General features: G+C 42.5%; 1 protein-coding gene across 2 annotated transcripts; it reads right to left on the bottom strand.

Moving 5' to 3' along the window:
• Positions 1-141: 141 nt before the first annotated feature.
• MCM6 (minichromosome maintenance complex component 6) lies at positions 142-14217 on the bottom strand. 2 transcript variants are annotated; one of them, XM_064514619.1, is made up of 17 exons: positions 14087-14217; positions 13231-13377; positions 12588-12698; positions 11835-12084; positions 10960-11125; positions 10716-10861; positions 9633-9783; positions 8826-8967; positions 7926-8067; positions 7676-7783; positions 6874-7029; positions 5671-5799; positions 4610-4771; positions 3362-3497; positions 2891-3061; positions 1420-1559; positions 142-676 (listed from the first exon to the last, which is right to left on the bottom strand). In XM_064514619.1, the coding sequence occupies exons 1-17, from the start codon at positions 14197-14199 to the stop codon at positions 563-565; spliced, it is 2484 nt and encodes an 827-aa protein (XP_064370689.1). In that variant the 5' UTR covers positions 14200-14217; the 3' UTR covers positions 142-562. The 2 variants fall into 2 exon arrangements, with proteins under 2 accessions (XP_064370689.1, XP_025964538.2); XM_026108753.2 differs by having other exon boundaries at positions 2891-3058.
• Between the last annotated feature and the right edge of the window lie 616 nt (positions 14218-14833).

Genomic DNA, 14833 nt, shown 5'->3' with positions numbered 1-14833 from the left:
ACAGCATCTGTCATCCAGAAGATTAAATATTTCATAAAACACTATGTATTTAGATCACTGATTTGTCAGCATTAAAGCACAGGCAGGGAAAACAGCAACCCCACATACCACTGACAACAAAGCCACCCCCAGAGATCTGCAGACATTTAATGATCTTTTATTTATGTTCATAAGAAAAAACAGTGAAAACCTATAGCATAAAAAGTTTACTAAATACAACAGAAGAATAATACAAAATTCCTCTCATTAAAAACAAAAGCATCTACATAGCTTGATGCTGAAAAGAGCTATTGAATGACTCTCATCTGCATCTGGATGATTGCAGTGAAACCCAGAACAAGAAATGAAACTAATACATTAATGTGTCATTTGTTTAAAAACATCCCAAGTATGTTCAGTGTATATGATCAATCATATATTACTAACCACGTATTGGTCCATTCGACAGTAAAGCGTTGATATAAATTTAAGATGTTAGCTATATAGCAACTATTGCAAGAATTCAGAGAGAATGCATTTTCCAGCACATAACTAGTCAGTTCCGTAATCCAGTTCTCAGCCCTTAGTCCTCCAGCAGATAGTTAGGGTTGACAACCAGGTATGGGTCTTCATCAAAAGTCTCCTCCTCTCTGGAGCCTCTCAGTCCCGACTGGGACAGTTCTATAAGAATGTGGTCCTGCAACAGACAAAAATCTGTATTCAGACAAGAACAGAAAAAGACTATTTGTACTTTTTGAAAGCCATCTCATTTTTATACTGGCAGCACCTCCTACTGATAAATTATTTAACCCTTTCAACTGTGAGCTCCCTTTTTAATAAGCTCCTTATCTTAGTAAATATCTTCATTGGAAATCTCCTATATGTAGTATACTTTCTGGGAACATCTCAGTCTAGCTGTTCTGTATCTTTAAAATTAAGAGTATTTTGCCCATTTTATATTTTTATATTTTTTCCTCCAAACGGCCCTAGTATGCTCATGCTTTGAATCCAAAATCTGAAATCAGTAACTTCTGTGCATGTAAACACTTTGATCCTGGGAAATAATAATTTTCAACTCAGAGAAGTGTTTTAAACAAGGCACAATAAATAAAGCTTAAAGCTAACCACTGAATTGGTGTTTGTGTGCATTTTTGTGTCCTAATGTATAACTAATACAGCAGTACAGAAAGATACCACTTACACTTCTGTAGGGACACAATATGGCACTCTGAACTTTTATCCATACACATTTGCCTCCAGTTTATTTCAGTGCTTTCTCTGTAATTATTTTTAACAGAGATTTAAACAAAGAAAGCATTTATACTGCATCGGTCAGTGATATGGAAGCACAAAACATATTTCTCAAATTAGGAATATACAGTATTAAAATGAATCATGAGTTAAAACCCCCTTTCAGTATCCACACATCTCTGTACATACATAATGTGTAAGTCGATGAATGACTCTCTCTATGATCTTCTTTTTGTTTATAAGCTCTTCTTCAGACTCTATTTCAGATTCAATTTCCTTTAGATACCAATTAATAAGTTCACTTTTCTTTAATGATGAATCATCCTCTTCTGCAAATAAGATAAAAAAGGAAATCTAATGACAATGCCAACCCACACAAATTGCATAAAACAGCAGCATAATATACCAAACTGTTGTAGAAAAGGAAGTCTATTTTAACATTTACACTGCCAGAAAGAGAAACACACAGAGGCCTGTCAGATTTTCTTCTTTTTCTTAAATCAGCATGTTTTGTTTGGAAGGCTATTATACAGTAGTTTTATTGGAGATTAAATATTTAGATTAAGAATTGGGGCTTTCAGTTTCATGCATTTATGTGGCTCACAGACTAAATGAGCAGCTTAGCAAATAGCTCAGCCTTCAGCTTCAAGAAGCAGCAGTTGTAAGGACTTGTACAACTTTCTTCTAAGTAAAGGCAAAAGAAAATCACTATCACACAAAACTGAAGAAATCATCCTTCTACAAATAATCAGTATTTTGCATAGATACTGGAGTTTCCATAGCCATCCAAAAAACTTTGTAGTATTGTTATATACTGTCAGACAGCTGCCACGTTTCACCACAGAGTAGCCTTGTTGCGACTGGAATATATCATCTCCGCCAGAGAGGATGCAGCCATCTAACATTCAGTACACACTGGCTCAGTGCATACTCTGGGCTGCAGTTGCTGGCATACATTAAAGCTCTTGCCACACTGTTTTTGTTGCTGCTGACCATTTTAGCTATGTTAAACCAGCATATGCAGCAACCCCTTTTCCATGCTCTGCAGACATACTCCTTGGCTTGCTGGTCTATGAGTAATGACTAAGATGCCAGAGCTAGAAAGTCCATAAAGCTGTATTCATACCAGCAGATGTTGTACATCCACATGTGCACGGGGTCACATGGTACCTAACAAGCCTGGTGTCTCAGCAAGAGCAAAAGTCTCAAGTGTAGTAGCATGAAATGTAGTAACACTTCCTGAACTGCTGCTGCTAACTCTGCTGAATCGCGGCACAGTGGGATTAGTTCACGCAGAGCAGCAAGTGTGTGAACCCCCAAAGAGGTTAAGGTTGCTCTGTCTGCAAGTCTCAAGTATTTCAGGTACAAAAGAGCAAAGACTCTACTTACACAGTGATGTTTACCAAGTTCTACTAAAAGCTGCACAGGAAGAAGTGGCAAACCCTGTTCAAAGAGCCACAACAACAACCTTCTATCCTACCTTTTTAACACAAGACATGCACAAGCCATTATTCTCTAAAGTGACCAGAAGACTAAAAGTTTTTTCCACAGCTGAAGAAACTCTCTCATGAGTTTCAGGCAAACCTGATTTAGAAAAGAGGTGATCCACATGTGGTGACACAACTCACAGTGTGCATCTTTTTAATAAACAAATTCTTACCTTCCTCTGCTTTCCTGAGGTGCAGAACGAGGAGATTAGAAATCCGTCGATACTCAGAGAAGCCCAGTCTAAGAGAAGCTTTGGGTGCAGCATCCTTGCTCACATCCTCAGGATGGCCACCAATCCCATTCACAAGACCATTGACCCCAGCTGGAGCTTCTGCTTCACCTGCTTGAACACATGCCCAGGTTTAACTTTGCAACGTCTCTTAATTGTCTAAAAATCTCTGAGAGTTACAGGAACATCTTGCATTGACCAAAGCGAGCAGAACCCACAAGGAGGCCAGAAATGAGAGAGCGTTAAGAACAGGAGTAAAAATCCTAGCCCCTTATTCCAGCCATTATTGGTTAGAGAGATACAGAGAGAGGAGAAATAGGTGAGAAACAAAGAGAAGCATATACTCAAACGATATAAGCTATAAAGGGCTGGAAGTCCTCTTCCCCTTTCAGAAGCTCTCTGCAAGTGATTTACCATTGCCTCCATCTTGGTCCTCTTGATCCTCCATTTGCTGTTCATCATCTTGGTCTAAATTGATGTCAGGAGTCTCAACTCTGATGATAGATTTATTTAAAAGCCTGAAAGCTTCCTTCACATGTTTTGGATGAACCTGGGAAAGATTTGAAAAAACATATATTAAATATGCATGGTGACTGTTCTAGTATTAAAGGTTTGTTTCCCTGACAGCTTCAGAAACTCACCCCAGAGTCTGACAAGCTGGCTTTCTATCCATCTCACCCAATTAACCATAAGCTGTAAAGTCTTTGCAAGCCAAATTATATCCTGTTACAGGTGTGACTCTGAGTTCACACAAGATTATGGAGGAAGCAGCCTGATGAACCTTTCAGGCCTTAACTACCATATGGACAATATTTTACTTAAGCAAGACCATCCTGAGGAAAGATCAGTGGGGTGAGAGATATGGAAAGGAATGGGTCTGAATAGAAACAATACGAGAAAATGTTTACAATTAATGAGAGCCTCCTCTGGATTTGAAAGGAAAAAAAAAATGGAAAGGTCTTCTCTAGTTGAGCCATAAGCCAAAAGCAGTCTGTTTCTTTATAAGCTAAACTTAACTAAAACGAACCCAGCGGGTGTCCTTTTCACGTAACCAACAACCAGTTTACTACCACTGCAGTGTCATTTGCAGCTCCTAACCAACATTAAAAAAACCTGCTGTGTCTTAAAGCAGGGAGTAGGTGGATAATGGTGGAACAACATTTTATAGCCATAATACAACACACATCTCAACATTGGTTGATGTGAGGAAGAGCTCAGATCACGAATATGTGCTTGACAATCCCTTTGCATTCTCAGGGAGGTTCAGTTGCCTTGATGGACTTTGACTTTTTAAGATTACAGATGAAAAAGAGCTATGTGAGATTACAAACTATGAGATAAAGAGAGACACTGTCAGCAGCCACAGCTAATATTAATACAGATGATTGTTCCTCTTGTCTGGTATAATGTGACTGGCTGAGAGTGTTGACACATCTATCATGCAAAGAGATGCATGTTTGCAGTTTAGACCAACTGACCTCCGTTTTTACAAGACACACCTTAAAAGCAAAATTTCTGTCATACAAATTCAGACTGAGTATGATTGGTTTCACAAGTGAAAACATCCAAGCTCTCCTGCTCACCCAAAGGATTTAAATATACACAACACCACAGCCAAAGAGCAAAGCCAGAACTCCCACAACGTTAATACAGACTTGATACCTCATCACAGCAGTGCATACGGGCCATAGCTTCAGACAGCCGAATCATGCTTTCCAACTGTCGCACTGTGATTCTCCAGGATGACTTTGTCACTCCAGAGCCATCACGCTGACGTAGTCGTTTATACTGCTCCACTATAAAGTCCTCCGATTCCTTAGATATCTGTTTGACATAAGACGGTATAACAGCTTGTCATGTTAAAAATATTAAGTTCATGCTTCTCCCGTTAGATCAGTGGTTCCCAGACTTTTCTATATCAGCTACCATTTTTAGTCTACTGTCCCACATACTACACATAATAGCAACTATTTTACAATAATATTAGTTATATTGTAATAATGATTATAACAACAATGACATTATAATAAATATAATAACATTAACACATCAATTATTCTACAAGAGATCTTTGATCATCTGAATTTCCTGTTCCACCCACTTGCTTCCAGCCATAATTCACTGCCAGTCTCTACTAGATCGCTCTATGTTTATTCACCCTCCATTCATCTCACACACACACACAAGCACATGCACTCGATGTACACTGACTACAGCTTTGCGTACACGCTTTGTAACCCAAGTCTATCTGCATGCACACAGATCCAACTGGCAAAAACCACTCACCACCACATGGAAATGAAATGGGAGTTTGCAAAACTCTTGCAAAGTAGTATACTCTACTTTCCAGAATGAAAATCAGATGAGGCCATATACTGACTAGCCCTGCCAGCCCCTGTCCTCTCTCCAGAGCTGGTCAGACATGGAAGACATGGAATTATTCTAGGAATTCCTTAGCACTACATTAGAAGAACTTCTGAAAGATCTGACACAGCCCATGAAAGCTGCAATTTGGACAGACCACAAAAATCTGTACTTAAGAGCAGTTTCCCATATTCTGTATTTTAGCACAAAGAAGGTAAAGAAGTACTGAAGAACAATATCCTTTTAAAACAAAGACAAACCAGCTGTTTGATGAAGCAATAAGTCAATAAAATACAAAAATCTCTGTGGCAGCTAGGTTAAATACCCCATGCCCTTGAGATAAGGGAGAGCTACAATACCTTTGGTTTAAACTGTCTTGCAAACAGCAGGTATCTTCTGATATCATCTAATGAATAGACCCGATCAACAGATTCTTCTATTCTGGAATGCAGATCCACTATGCGTCTGGCAATGGCATAATCTGTAACCTGGGATATTATCGCTCCGTTAGATCACTTTCATAACACCAGCCACACATCAAAACAACAGTTATATTCTTCCTTTCCATCCCGCTCCCTTACTTGTACTCTTCATAGCAGAGCTAGTTTTCCCTGAAGCAAGATTCTCTACCAGAAGACCCAAGAGAATGTCCTGGAGGGTTTTTAATAGGAAGAAAAGGATGAAAGGCAGTTTCAACTCTCCTGGGTTATAAGATAGCCAAAGAAGCAGCAGAAAGCAACACTTTGCAGCTTGGCAACTGTTTTCTTTCTTTTCAGCCTACTTTGTCTCTTTCAACAGTCCCTTCTCAATTAGATAATCACACTCAGCAAAAGAGCAGAGAGAAAAGGACTGAACCAACATTACTCTCTCTATCTCATATGTTCCCAAGGCCAACACCACATAGACTGGTGGTAGCAATCTTAACCATAGTAACTAGCCATTTTTAAAAATGACTAATGGTGTTCAGTTTGCAGGTTAAATCACGACAAAATGAAAGGGCAACATCACTGTATTCAGCGGGGTATGTTCAAATGTGTGCTGCCAGCTCACAGCTTTCTAGGCAGAGAAGAAAGGTACAAGGAGGAGGCTCTCAGGAGAACAGTTTCACCTGAAATTGCCCAGTGGAGGCCCACAGAGATGGTCAAGGGGCAGGAGCAGGTCATGTATGCGGACAAGCTGAGAGAGCTGGGTCTGCTCAGCCATAAGAGAAAACAACCGCCTAATTGGAGGGTATAGAGGTGATGGACCCAGACTGTCCTTGGAAGTACAGACTGACAAGACAAGAGGCAACAGACGTAAACTGGACCACAAGAAATTCTGATCAGCTATACTTTTTCTTTTTTTTTTTTTTTTTTTAATAAACCCAAACATATGAGAGTTGTCAAACATTGGAGCAGGGGCCTAGAGAGGCGGCAGAATCTCCATCCTTGGAGATAATCAAAACTCACCAGGTCAAGGCCCTGCCAACCTGTTATTAGCGATCTACTTCAAGCTTGGGGTTGGATTAGAGACCTCCAGAAATGCTTTCTGATATAATTTATTCTATGATTCCTTAAAATTACCTCATTGCATTCATCCACAAGAATGAAGAAGAGATCAAACCGAGACATGATGGGAGCTGACAGGTTTATATTCTGTTTCAGTGATTTGGATCTGTCATAGCGCCCGCCAACTGGGTTTGCTGCAGCCAAAATGGAGGTCCTGGCATTCAGGGTAGCCTGAAAATAGAGGGGGGAGCAGAAAAAAAAATAGTGACCGCTTGCTAAAAGAACCAACTCACTGCAATTCCAGTCAGCACAGCATTAGTAGGCTATCCTGTAACATCTTCACAATGCTACCCATCTTTTATATAGAGATACAATGGTATTACAACAGCTCCTTAGAAGAGCCAAAACTCTTCTTACCAGTACTTTCTAACCAGCTCTCTGCCCTGATCCATAGTTTCCGTCAATCAGTATTTTAAGCATTGTTACACTTCTGCCTACAATACTGAAGCTAGCACTGAAAACCCCTTCTCACAACACACTCAGTGTTTTTACAGTGCATGTATACAATTTACTTCTACAAACAAATTCAAGTCTACATGGACTTTTGGGGATACTTCAGGGTTAGGATTTTCCTATCTTGCTTCCCACTTTCTATTTCCTACCCACTACTATCTCTTTCTTCCTTTCAGCAAAATTTTTAATTCTTTCTGGGTATGTGGCACAAAAACTGAGGAGGTAAGTGATATCTGTGGTGTTACAGAGAGGCAGCTACAGAGCTGAAATGAAAATATGGTAGAGGATGACACTGGATGAGTACATGGAACAAACACTTAGGCGATCAGGCAGACTGGACAACCAGACGAATAGCGCAAGCTACCTTTACTCCTGCTTTAGTAATGGATATAGTCTGCTGCTCCATTGCTTCATGAATGGCTACCTGATCCCGCATGTCCATTTTGTCAAATTCATCAATGCAACAAACCCCCTACAGCAGAAGAATTAAAAATAACAGGTTACCCAAATTCAATCACTTTTGGAGAAAGAGCATCTTAAAGAAAATTTGGGGATTTTTGTCATTAATCAAAATCATTCTACAGATGCAGGAACTCTCTAGTTACTGGACTTACATTATCTGCCAACATCAGTGCTCCAGCTTCTATAACAAATTCATGAGACTCTTCATCTTTTACAACAGCCGCTGTTAGACCAGCGGCACTGGAGGCTTTTCCGCTGGTGTACACAGCACGAGGACTGAACTCTTCCACGTGCCTATGGAAAGAAGTAACAGTGAGGAACTGGGTTACATGAACTTTAAAAAAAAATAAATAATTAAAACCTTCAGAAACAAGACAGCTTTAACATAGCACTGCTTTCAACCTCTAAGGCCAAGACTCATTTCTTCCTTCAGAAAGCAAGGACTTACAATTAATATTAAGGTAGGCTACTGAGAAATAATAACTATTTAACTGCAGGCTGTCACAGGTCTGTTATTCACCCTTGGCTATAACGTGCCAGAAAAAAAATAATCCAGACCTCCTTCTACAAGGTTTTTGCTGATTTCACAGGCTGACACAGCTCCTCACAGGTCAGGTGAACGTCAGCACAAAGGAACAAACAGCTTCATAGCAGGAAGCAGCTAGACTGGCTTCAGGCAGCCTAATGCAGCCTCTATGGTGCCTGTGCACTTCTGAGATGCAGTGTATGCTCCAAGAGTCTCAGCCTCATGGAGGAAGACGCAGAGATAAGTGAACAGTGTTAGACATCCTGTGCTTCCTATGCTATCCTATTCACTCCTTGCTGTTGCTGCCACAGGGGCTTGTTACATACGCTTCAGCCCTATTCAAGTAATTCAACCACATCCAAACAATTCCTGGAAAGTATGCTTAAATATTTTACTTGCCTTTCCCCTGGTTAAGATAAAAAAAAAAAAAAAAAAAAAAAAAAAAAAAAAAAAAAAAAAGCACAGTAAACACAGCTCTACTCACACTGAACAATACTTAAATTTTGAGTTTTAAAGAGATGCTTACTTTAGAAATTGACTTTTGGCTGTACTTGGATCACCAACAACACAAACATTGATGTCCCCACGCAATGAAGTGCCTTCTGAAGTGGTCTTAGGAACTCCTCCAAAAAGCATCAGCAGAACCCCACGTTTCACTTCATCATTACCTGTCCCAGAAGAGACACTCAAAAAAAATCCAAAATGCAGCTCCCTGTTTTTCCCATTAAAAAAAAAAAAAAAAATCAGCCCAGTAGAATTTTAGTGCATCTGGGAGCATGCACTCCAAATCCACTAGTTTGCTAAACATTCACTAAAAACTGCATTTATGTTCTTGATACAAATTCAAGGGAGAATGACTCAGATAGCAGCCAAATTCCTTAATGCTACAGTAGCTCAGAATACGGACAAAATTCAGCTGGTAGCTTTTCAAACATAACCAAAGTAAGTACACAAACTACGTAAGAGCCAGAAGCAAGAACTTCAAGCAAATACTTACACGCGCATGCATGAGAGTAAGCAAATACTCGGAATCCTTAAATCTTCTGAAGGATGTCCATACAAAATAAAGCTTATATCCAACTATCAGTTGTTGGGTTTAGTTGTAGATGATAATATAGAAAAACTAACCATTTTGACTTAGGCCTTAATGATTGAACCTAGTACATACTCAGGAAATAGGTTCTCCTTTTCCAGCAAAACCAATGATGGAGGGGATAGTTTCAGACAGTTGGTAGAGGGCTACAAAATGGCATTACATGGACATCAGAAAGAACTGATATTTTCACATATCAAGTGAGATGTCTCCACCCTGATGCAACAACTGGACTCTTACCGTGGATAGTGGGGAAGAGGCTGGTACACAGATTGTGATAGAGGTTTTTATCTTGGCTCATTTCAAACACCTTTTCCCACTCTTTCACAGACATTTGGTTCTTAATGCTTTCTGCAGTCTGTTCTTCATCTCGGAGCTCTTTTCCGCCAAACTAAATAAGGGATATTGAAAATATAAAAGCAATACCAATGAAAAACATGGCCGTTACTGAACGCGAACACTGCAGATGAGAGGTTATACAAACTTGCTGTGCAAGCTGAGTAGGAGGAACACATCCAGAAAGGCTGACCTTAGGCTAAGAAAGCTCATCACCTTAGACATAAAACAAACAAACAAAAAAACTCAACAGAGGGAGACAATTCCTGGGGAAGAGGGGGGATATCAAAGGAGTAACTTCAGTTAGTGAGAAAACCCTAAGCAAGATGCTCATCCAAATTAAGAGAGCAAAACGGGATGGTTTCCTTTGGCTAAAATTTGCCTTTTTAAGTATTCTTCATTAACTGGAATTATAAGGCCCTTTTTTACTCTGGAATGAGGCTGGAGACTCCTACACCAAGGAAATAACAAACACTGTTTTTGTCTTATGTGAGCAAGCTACTAGCAGAATTGCAGATTAAAATATCGTAACGCTAATAATATCATAACAATAATATCATCATGGCTAAAACCCAGCCACAATCAGTATTATTTATTATGCTGTAGTAATATCCATGATATAATATGATAAAATGGACGAAACAAGAAGGATAGCTTTCTCTCTGCCCCACGACAAAATGAAGCATTAGGATTTCCTGGAGGAAGGACAAATGCTGAAGAAGTGGGTGAAGGCTGAATGGAAATAAATGGATCATTTATCTCTTTAGATTAAGTCAATAAAACTGTCTTTACAGTTCATAGCAGTCTTCACAGGCATGCTATTCGCCAAGTACTTGCTATAGGAACCCAATCAGAATATAAAGAGCCAAATAAAGAGTAAGGTGGGGCACATATAAAATCAAAATTTTAGATTCCCTCAATCTGAAGTAAAATTATACAGAACAGAAACCATCAACACTTTTAAATGTATTTTCTTTCCACACTCACCCGTGGATTTGTTGGTGCAACATAACAAGCTAGGAAGACTAGTTTATACGATAGCTCTCTGACTCCTAGGGCACGAAGTCCTCGGATTCCTTCGGTTTCATAGCCCTCCGTCCCACTGACCCGGGAGCCGGTTTCTGCACGCACCCCTGCCATTAGAACAAGAGTTAGAATGACAGTTCCCAGAACAAGCGGAAAGGGACACGCCACTGAGGGAGCAATAACGGTAGAAGCGGCAGCTACAAACCTGGTGTTGAGAGCTGAGACACATCAGGCACGACGATCAGCGACCCTGTGAAGTCACATTTGTCACCAGCCTGAGCAGACTCTACTGCTTCTGCACGCAAGATCACTTCTACGCTTCGAGGAATGCTACCACGCGGTAGCTCGGCCTGTGTCTCCTGAATACGAACCTGAGGATTAGAGAATATTAAGGCACTCAGCAGACGTCACTTATTTTGAAACCGCTTTAAAATTCAAGCTGCTAACAAATGCAGTAAGCGGCATTTGCTTGCTGCCATCCATGTCAATCTTATGAAATTTCTCTTAAAATGCCACAAAGAAACAAAACACCCCATTACTAATCAGTATCTAGAGAGTCTCAGAGAAACTGAAGGGAACGCTCAGGTGACCTCAATTCTGAGGACTAGGAAAAGCACTCTGGACACTTTGACAGTTTGATTAATGTGACAGATACAATAATATTATTGTAAGATGTGATGCACAGAGAATTTGGCAAAGTAAAACAATCCGGAATAGTGAAACACCGAAGATACTAGAGACACCTCTTTACCTACTTGTATAAAATAATTACACATGCTGTACCTGCCAGAAGAGACTGACAATGACTTAAATATGTGGACTTTCTCTAGCTTACTTAGAAAATAGATGTCATGCGATAAAACTGCTTTGGTTCTATTCATAACTTCCAATGTTTAAAAATAAGTCTTCCACAGACAGAAAGAAACTGTTAGCAGAAACTCCCATGCCTTTTCTGAGGCCTTTTCTTGAAGATGACAGAACCAAAATTAACTATCGTCAATGTGTGGCAGCATAAACAACACCTTTCAACTAGCACAGAAAAGTCACTATTGGTCCCTCCCCATGCCTCCAAAACTATACCTTTTGGAAGTCAACAAATCTTGATTTGTTTGTGTCCAGCAGGAATCTCCTCCTATTGGCACAGACTGGGTTTCTGCAGATGTTTGGTTGCGTGTATTTAAATTGCTGTTCCACATCTTTAATAACTGTCTGACAGTCCAGGCATAGGAAGGTTCCACTTACAAGCTCGGGATGAACTGGGTGGGTACGTACCACCTGCCCACTGATACGCATCAGTGAGCCAATTTTTGCTGATGTCAATTCTCGAATTCTGTTTAAAACATGAAATTGATAGGGATTAGATTCTTAGCTGAGTTGGCATTTTTAGGCCCAGTACAGTGACCAAGTACTAAGACGCTAGGTAGTTTCATTCAGTCTGTGATTAAAGAACAGTTGCAATGTTTTCTCATTTTAAGATTTTACACAAACTTTTATATTGGTTTGAGCTTAGATGTTCACCTAAAAGTTACTTCAGTTGTGCTTCAAAAAATAACTTACTTTAAATCATTTTTTAAATAGACAAGTTACATTTGTTTGTGGAATATGATGAACATGATTGTCTGAGGTCCCTTCCCTTCTAGCCCAGTGTCTGTGTGATTCACAAACGATACAGTGTTTCAGAAAATATTCTGCACAAGATTAGGCAATTTCTTCACAATTGTACTGATAAATTGTACATTTCTTGCTACATAGTCAAAATATTTTCAGTATGCTTGAAAGCTTTTTTTCCCCAAACACAAATATTTACGTTTTTGGCATTAATAATCATCTTACTTGTGTCTGGTAGGTAGATCTTGGAACGCGACATAAAAGTCCTTGTTTGAAGGAACATTTCCATGGTCTCTGGCAAAAGTCTTTACTGCTCGGCAGAGATAAGGATAAACCCTGAAACACAGAAAATACGTTCAAATTTTACAGACATTATCAAAATGTCTTTTTCACTTTAGCCTATGTCAAAGACTTGTATCATCTATTTGCAGGTTCTGCCACACTATGTAAGAACACACAACAGCTAATCTAAATACATTAAACGTGAGACTACTGCATAACATTACCATTTGCTTTATTGTCTGAGGAGGCTCATTTCATGACACTTTTACCCATATATTAAGAGGTAGAGCCTGAAAATGAGCCATTGGCTTAATAAAATATTTTCAGAGTGAGTACTAAGGTTTACACTGTATTTCCATACTGACCATCTACTTACCAGAATAAATGCAAATGCCTAGTTAACTCATGCTTCTCAAAGAGGCAAAAATAATAATCATCAGTCCAGTAAGAAATCAGTTTTGATCCAGTAAAAAGTGTTTTTTAAATGGTAAGAGTTTTCACCATAGCGAAAGCAGATGAATATTTGCTAAGGCTTCCTGGGCCTGAGCATGCATCACTCAGCTCCCAGGTACCCTCTACACTTTACCTGTAAAATTCCTCCTGAACAGTGGTAGAGAGCTGCTGATTGAACTGCTCCAGGTCCGCAAAGCTCACGATCAACGTGTTCCTCTCCGGCCGAATCAGTTCTTCGGCGTCACGCAGGTATTTGACCTCCCCATCGCTGTTCTGGAATCTGAAAGCGAATACGATTCAGGCAAATGTGAAAATGCCAGTTATATGTCAGGCAGCAACTGAATACTTCTGAGTGCAACAGAGAAGGAGGAGGACAGGATATGCTAAGGAGCGCGCAGGGAAAGACGGCATCCCGCATTCCCTCGCAAACGTCTTTTCCAACAGCATCTTTCCTCCTGTCCCCTTCCTACATGTAAAGACACCGGACAGAGGGACAGCATCTGCATTTCACACAGCTGCTTTAACACACGGGATTTTATTTATGGTTTAGCAATGACTCTACATAAGCGAACGGGTTTTGTTTCCTCGGATTCCTTGTTAGTGCCAAAGGAAGGCAAAGCATGGGAAGCCGAGCGTACTACCTCGCCGGGACCAAGACGCGAGCGGGGTTTTTAAGCTATCTGCCGCAAAACTTCGCGAAAAGCGACGAAACGAGCCGGTCCAACGAAGAGCTGCGACAAAAGCGATGGGGGAGGGATTCTGCAAATGGAGGGAGAGCCGCAGGCTTCCTCCCCGCGCCCCCTCCGAGGCGGGCCGGGAGCTCGGAGCCGGGCCCAAGCGATACGAGAGCTCGGCTGCCTCGGGGCACGGGCAGGGGGACGGGGCAGGCCGCGCCGCGGGACAGCCCTCGCCAAATGGCGGCCCCCTCCCCCCCGAGAGGCCTCCACCCCGCGGCCCGGCGCCGCCCCGCCCGGCCCCCCGCCGCTCACTCCTCCAAGAAGTCCTGGAACAGCTTCTGGCACTTCTCGGCCACCTCATCGCGGAGCTGCTGCTGCTGCTGCGCCGCGCCCGCGTCGCCCGCCGCCGCCGCCGCCAGGTCCATGGCCGCCGCCGCCGCCGCCGCCAGAGCCCCGACCCCACCCACACGCGCCCGGCACCGGTTCGCGCCACAGCCGGTCCCACGTGCTGCGCCGCGCCGCCCAATCGGCGGCCGCCGGCCCGCAGAGCCCCGCCCCGTCGGCCCTCCTCCCCCGCTCCCGCGCGGGCGCTTTCGCGCCAAACGCGGTGGCGTCAGGGCTGGGGGCGGGCCTCGTGCCGCCGCGCGCGCACCCCTTCCCCCCCCCCCCCCGCGCCCCGGGAGCCGTTGGGCAGCTGTTGGCCTGCCGCTGCGCGCGCACCCCGCCTTCCCACAAGGGGAGGTGGGACGACCGTTGGCGGCCGTTGGGCCGCTGCCGCGCGCGCGACCCCCGGGGCCGTTGGCTCGCCGTGGCGGTCCCGGGGTCTCCTCGCGACGGCGGGACGCCTTGTCTGGCAAGGTGAATTCCCCCCTGGCCCCCCCGGGGTACGGTTTAAAGCAGGTGGATTGGGGCCAGGGTAGGGCGTTAGGTTCCCGGCCGGGTGTAACGGGGGGCGGGCAGCTCGGGGGTTGGGGAGCTGCCGCGCAGCAGCCGGCGTGGCGCTACCCCTGGCTGCGCGCGTCAGCACCCTGCTCCCCGCAAAAGCGGTTACCCATGCAC

The sequence above is a fragment of the Dromaius novaehollandiae genome, chromosome 7 (assembly GCF_036370855.1).
Source record: "Dromaius novaehollandiae isolate bDroNov1 chromosome 7, bDroNov1.hap1, whole genome shotgun sequence".
NCBI lineage: Eukaryota > Metazoa > Chordata > Aves > Casuariiformes > Dromaiidae > Dromaius > Dromaius novaehollandiae.
Note: the sequence above shows the minus strand (reverse complement) of the source record. Positions and strands in the feature narration are given on the sequence as shown.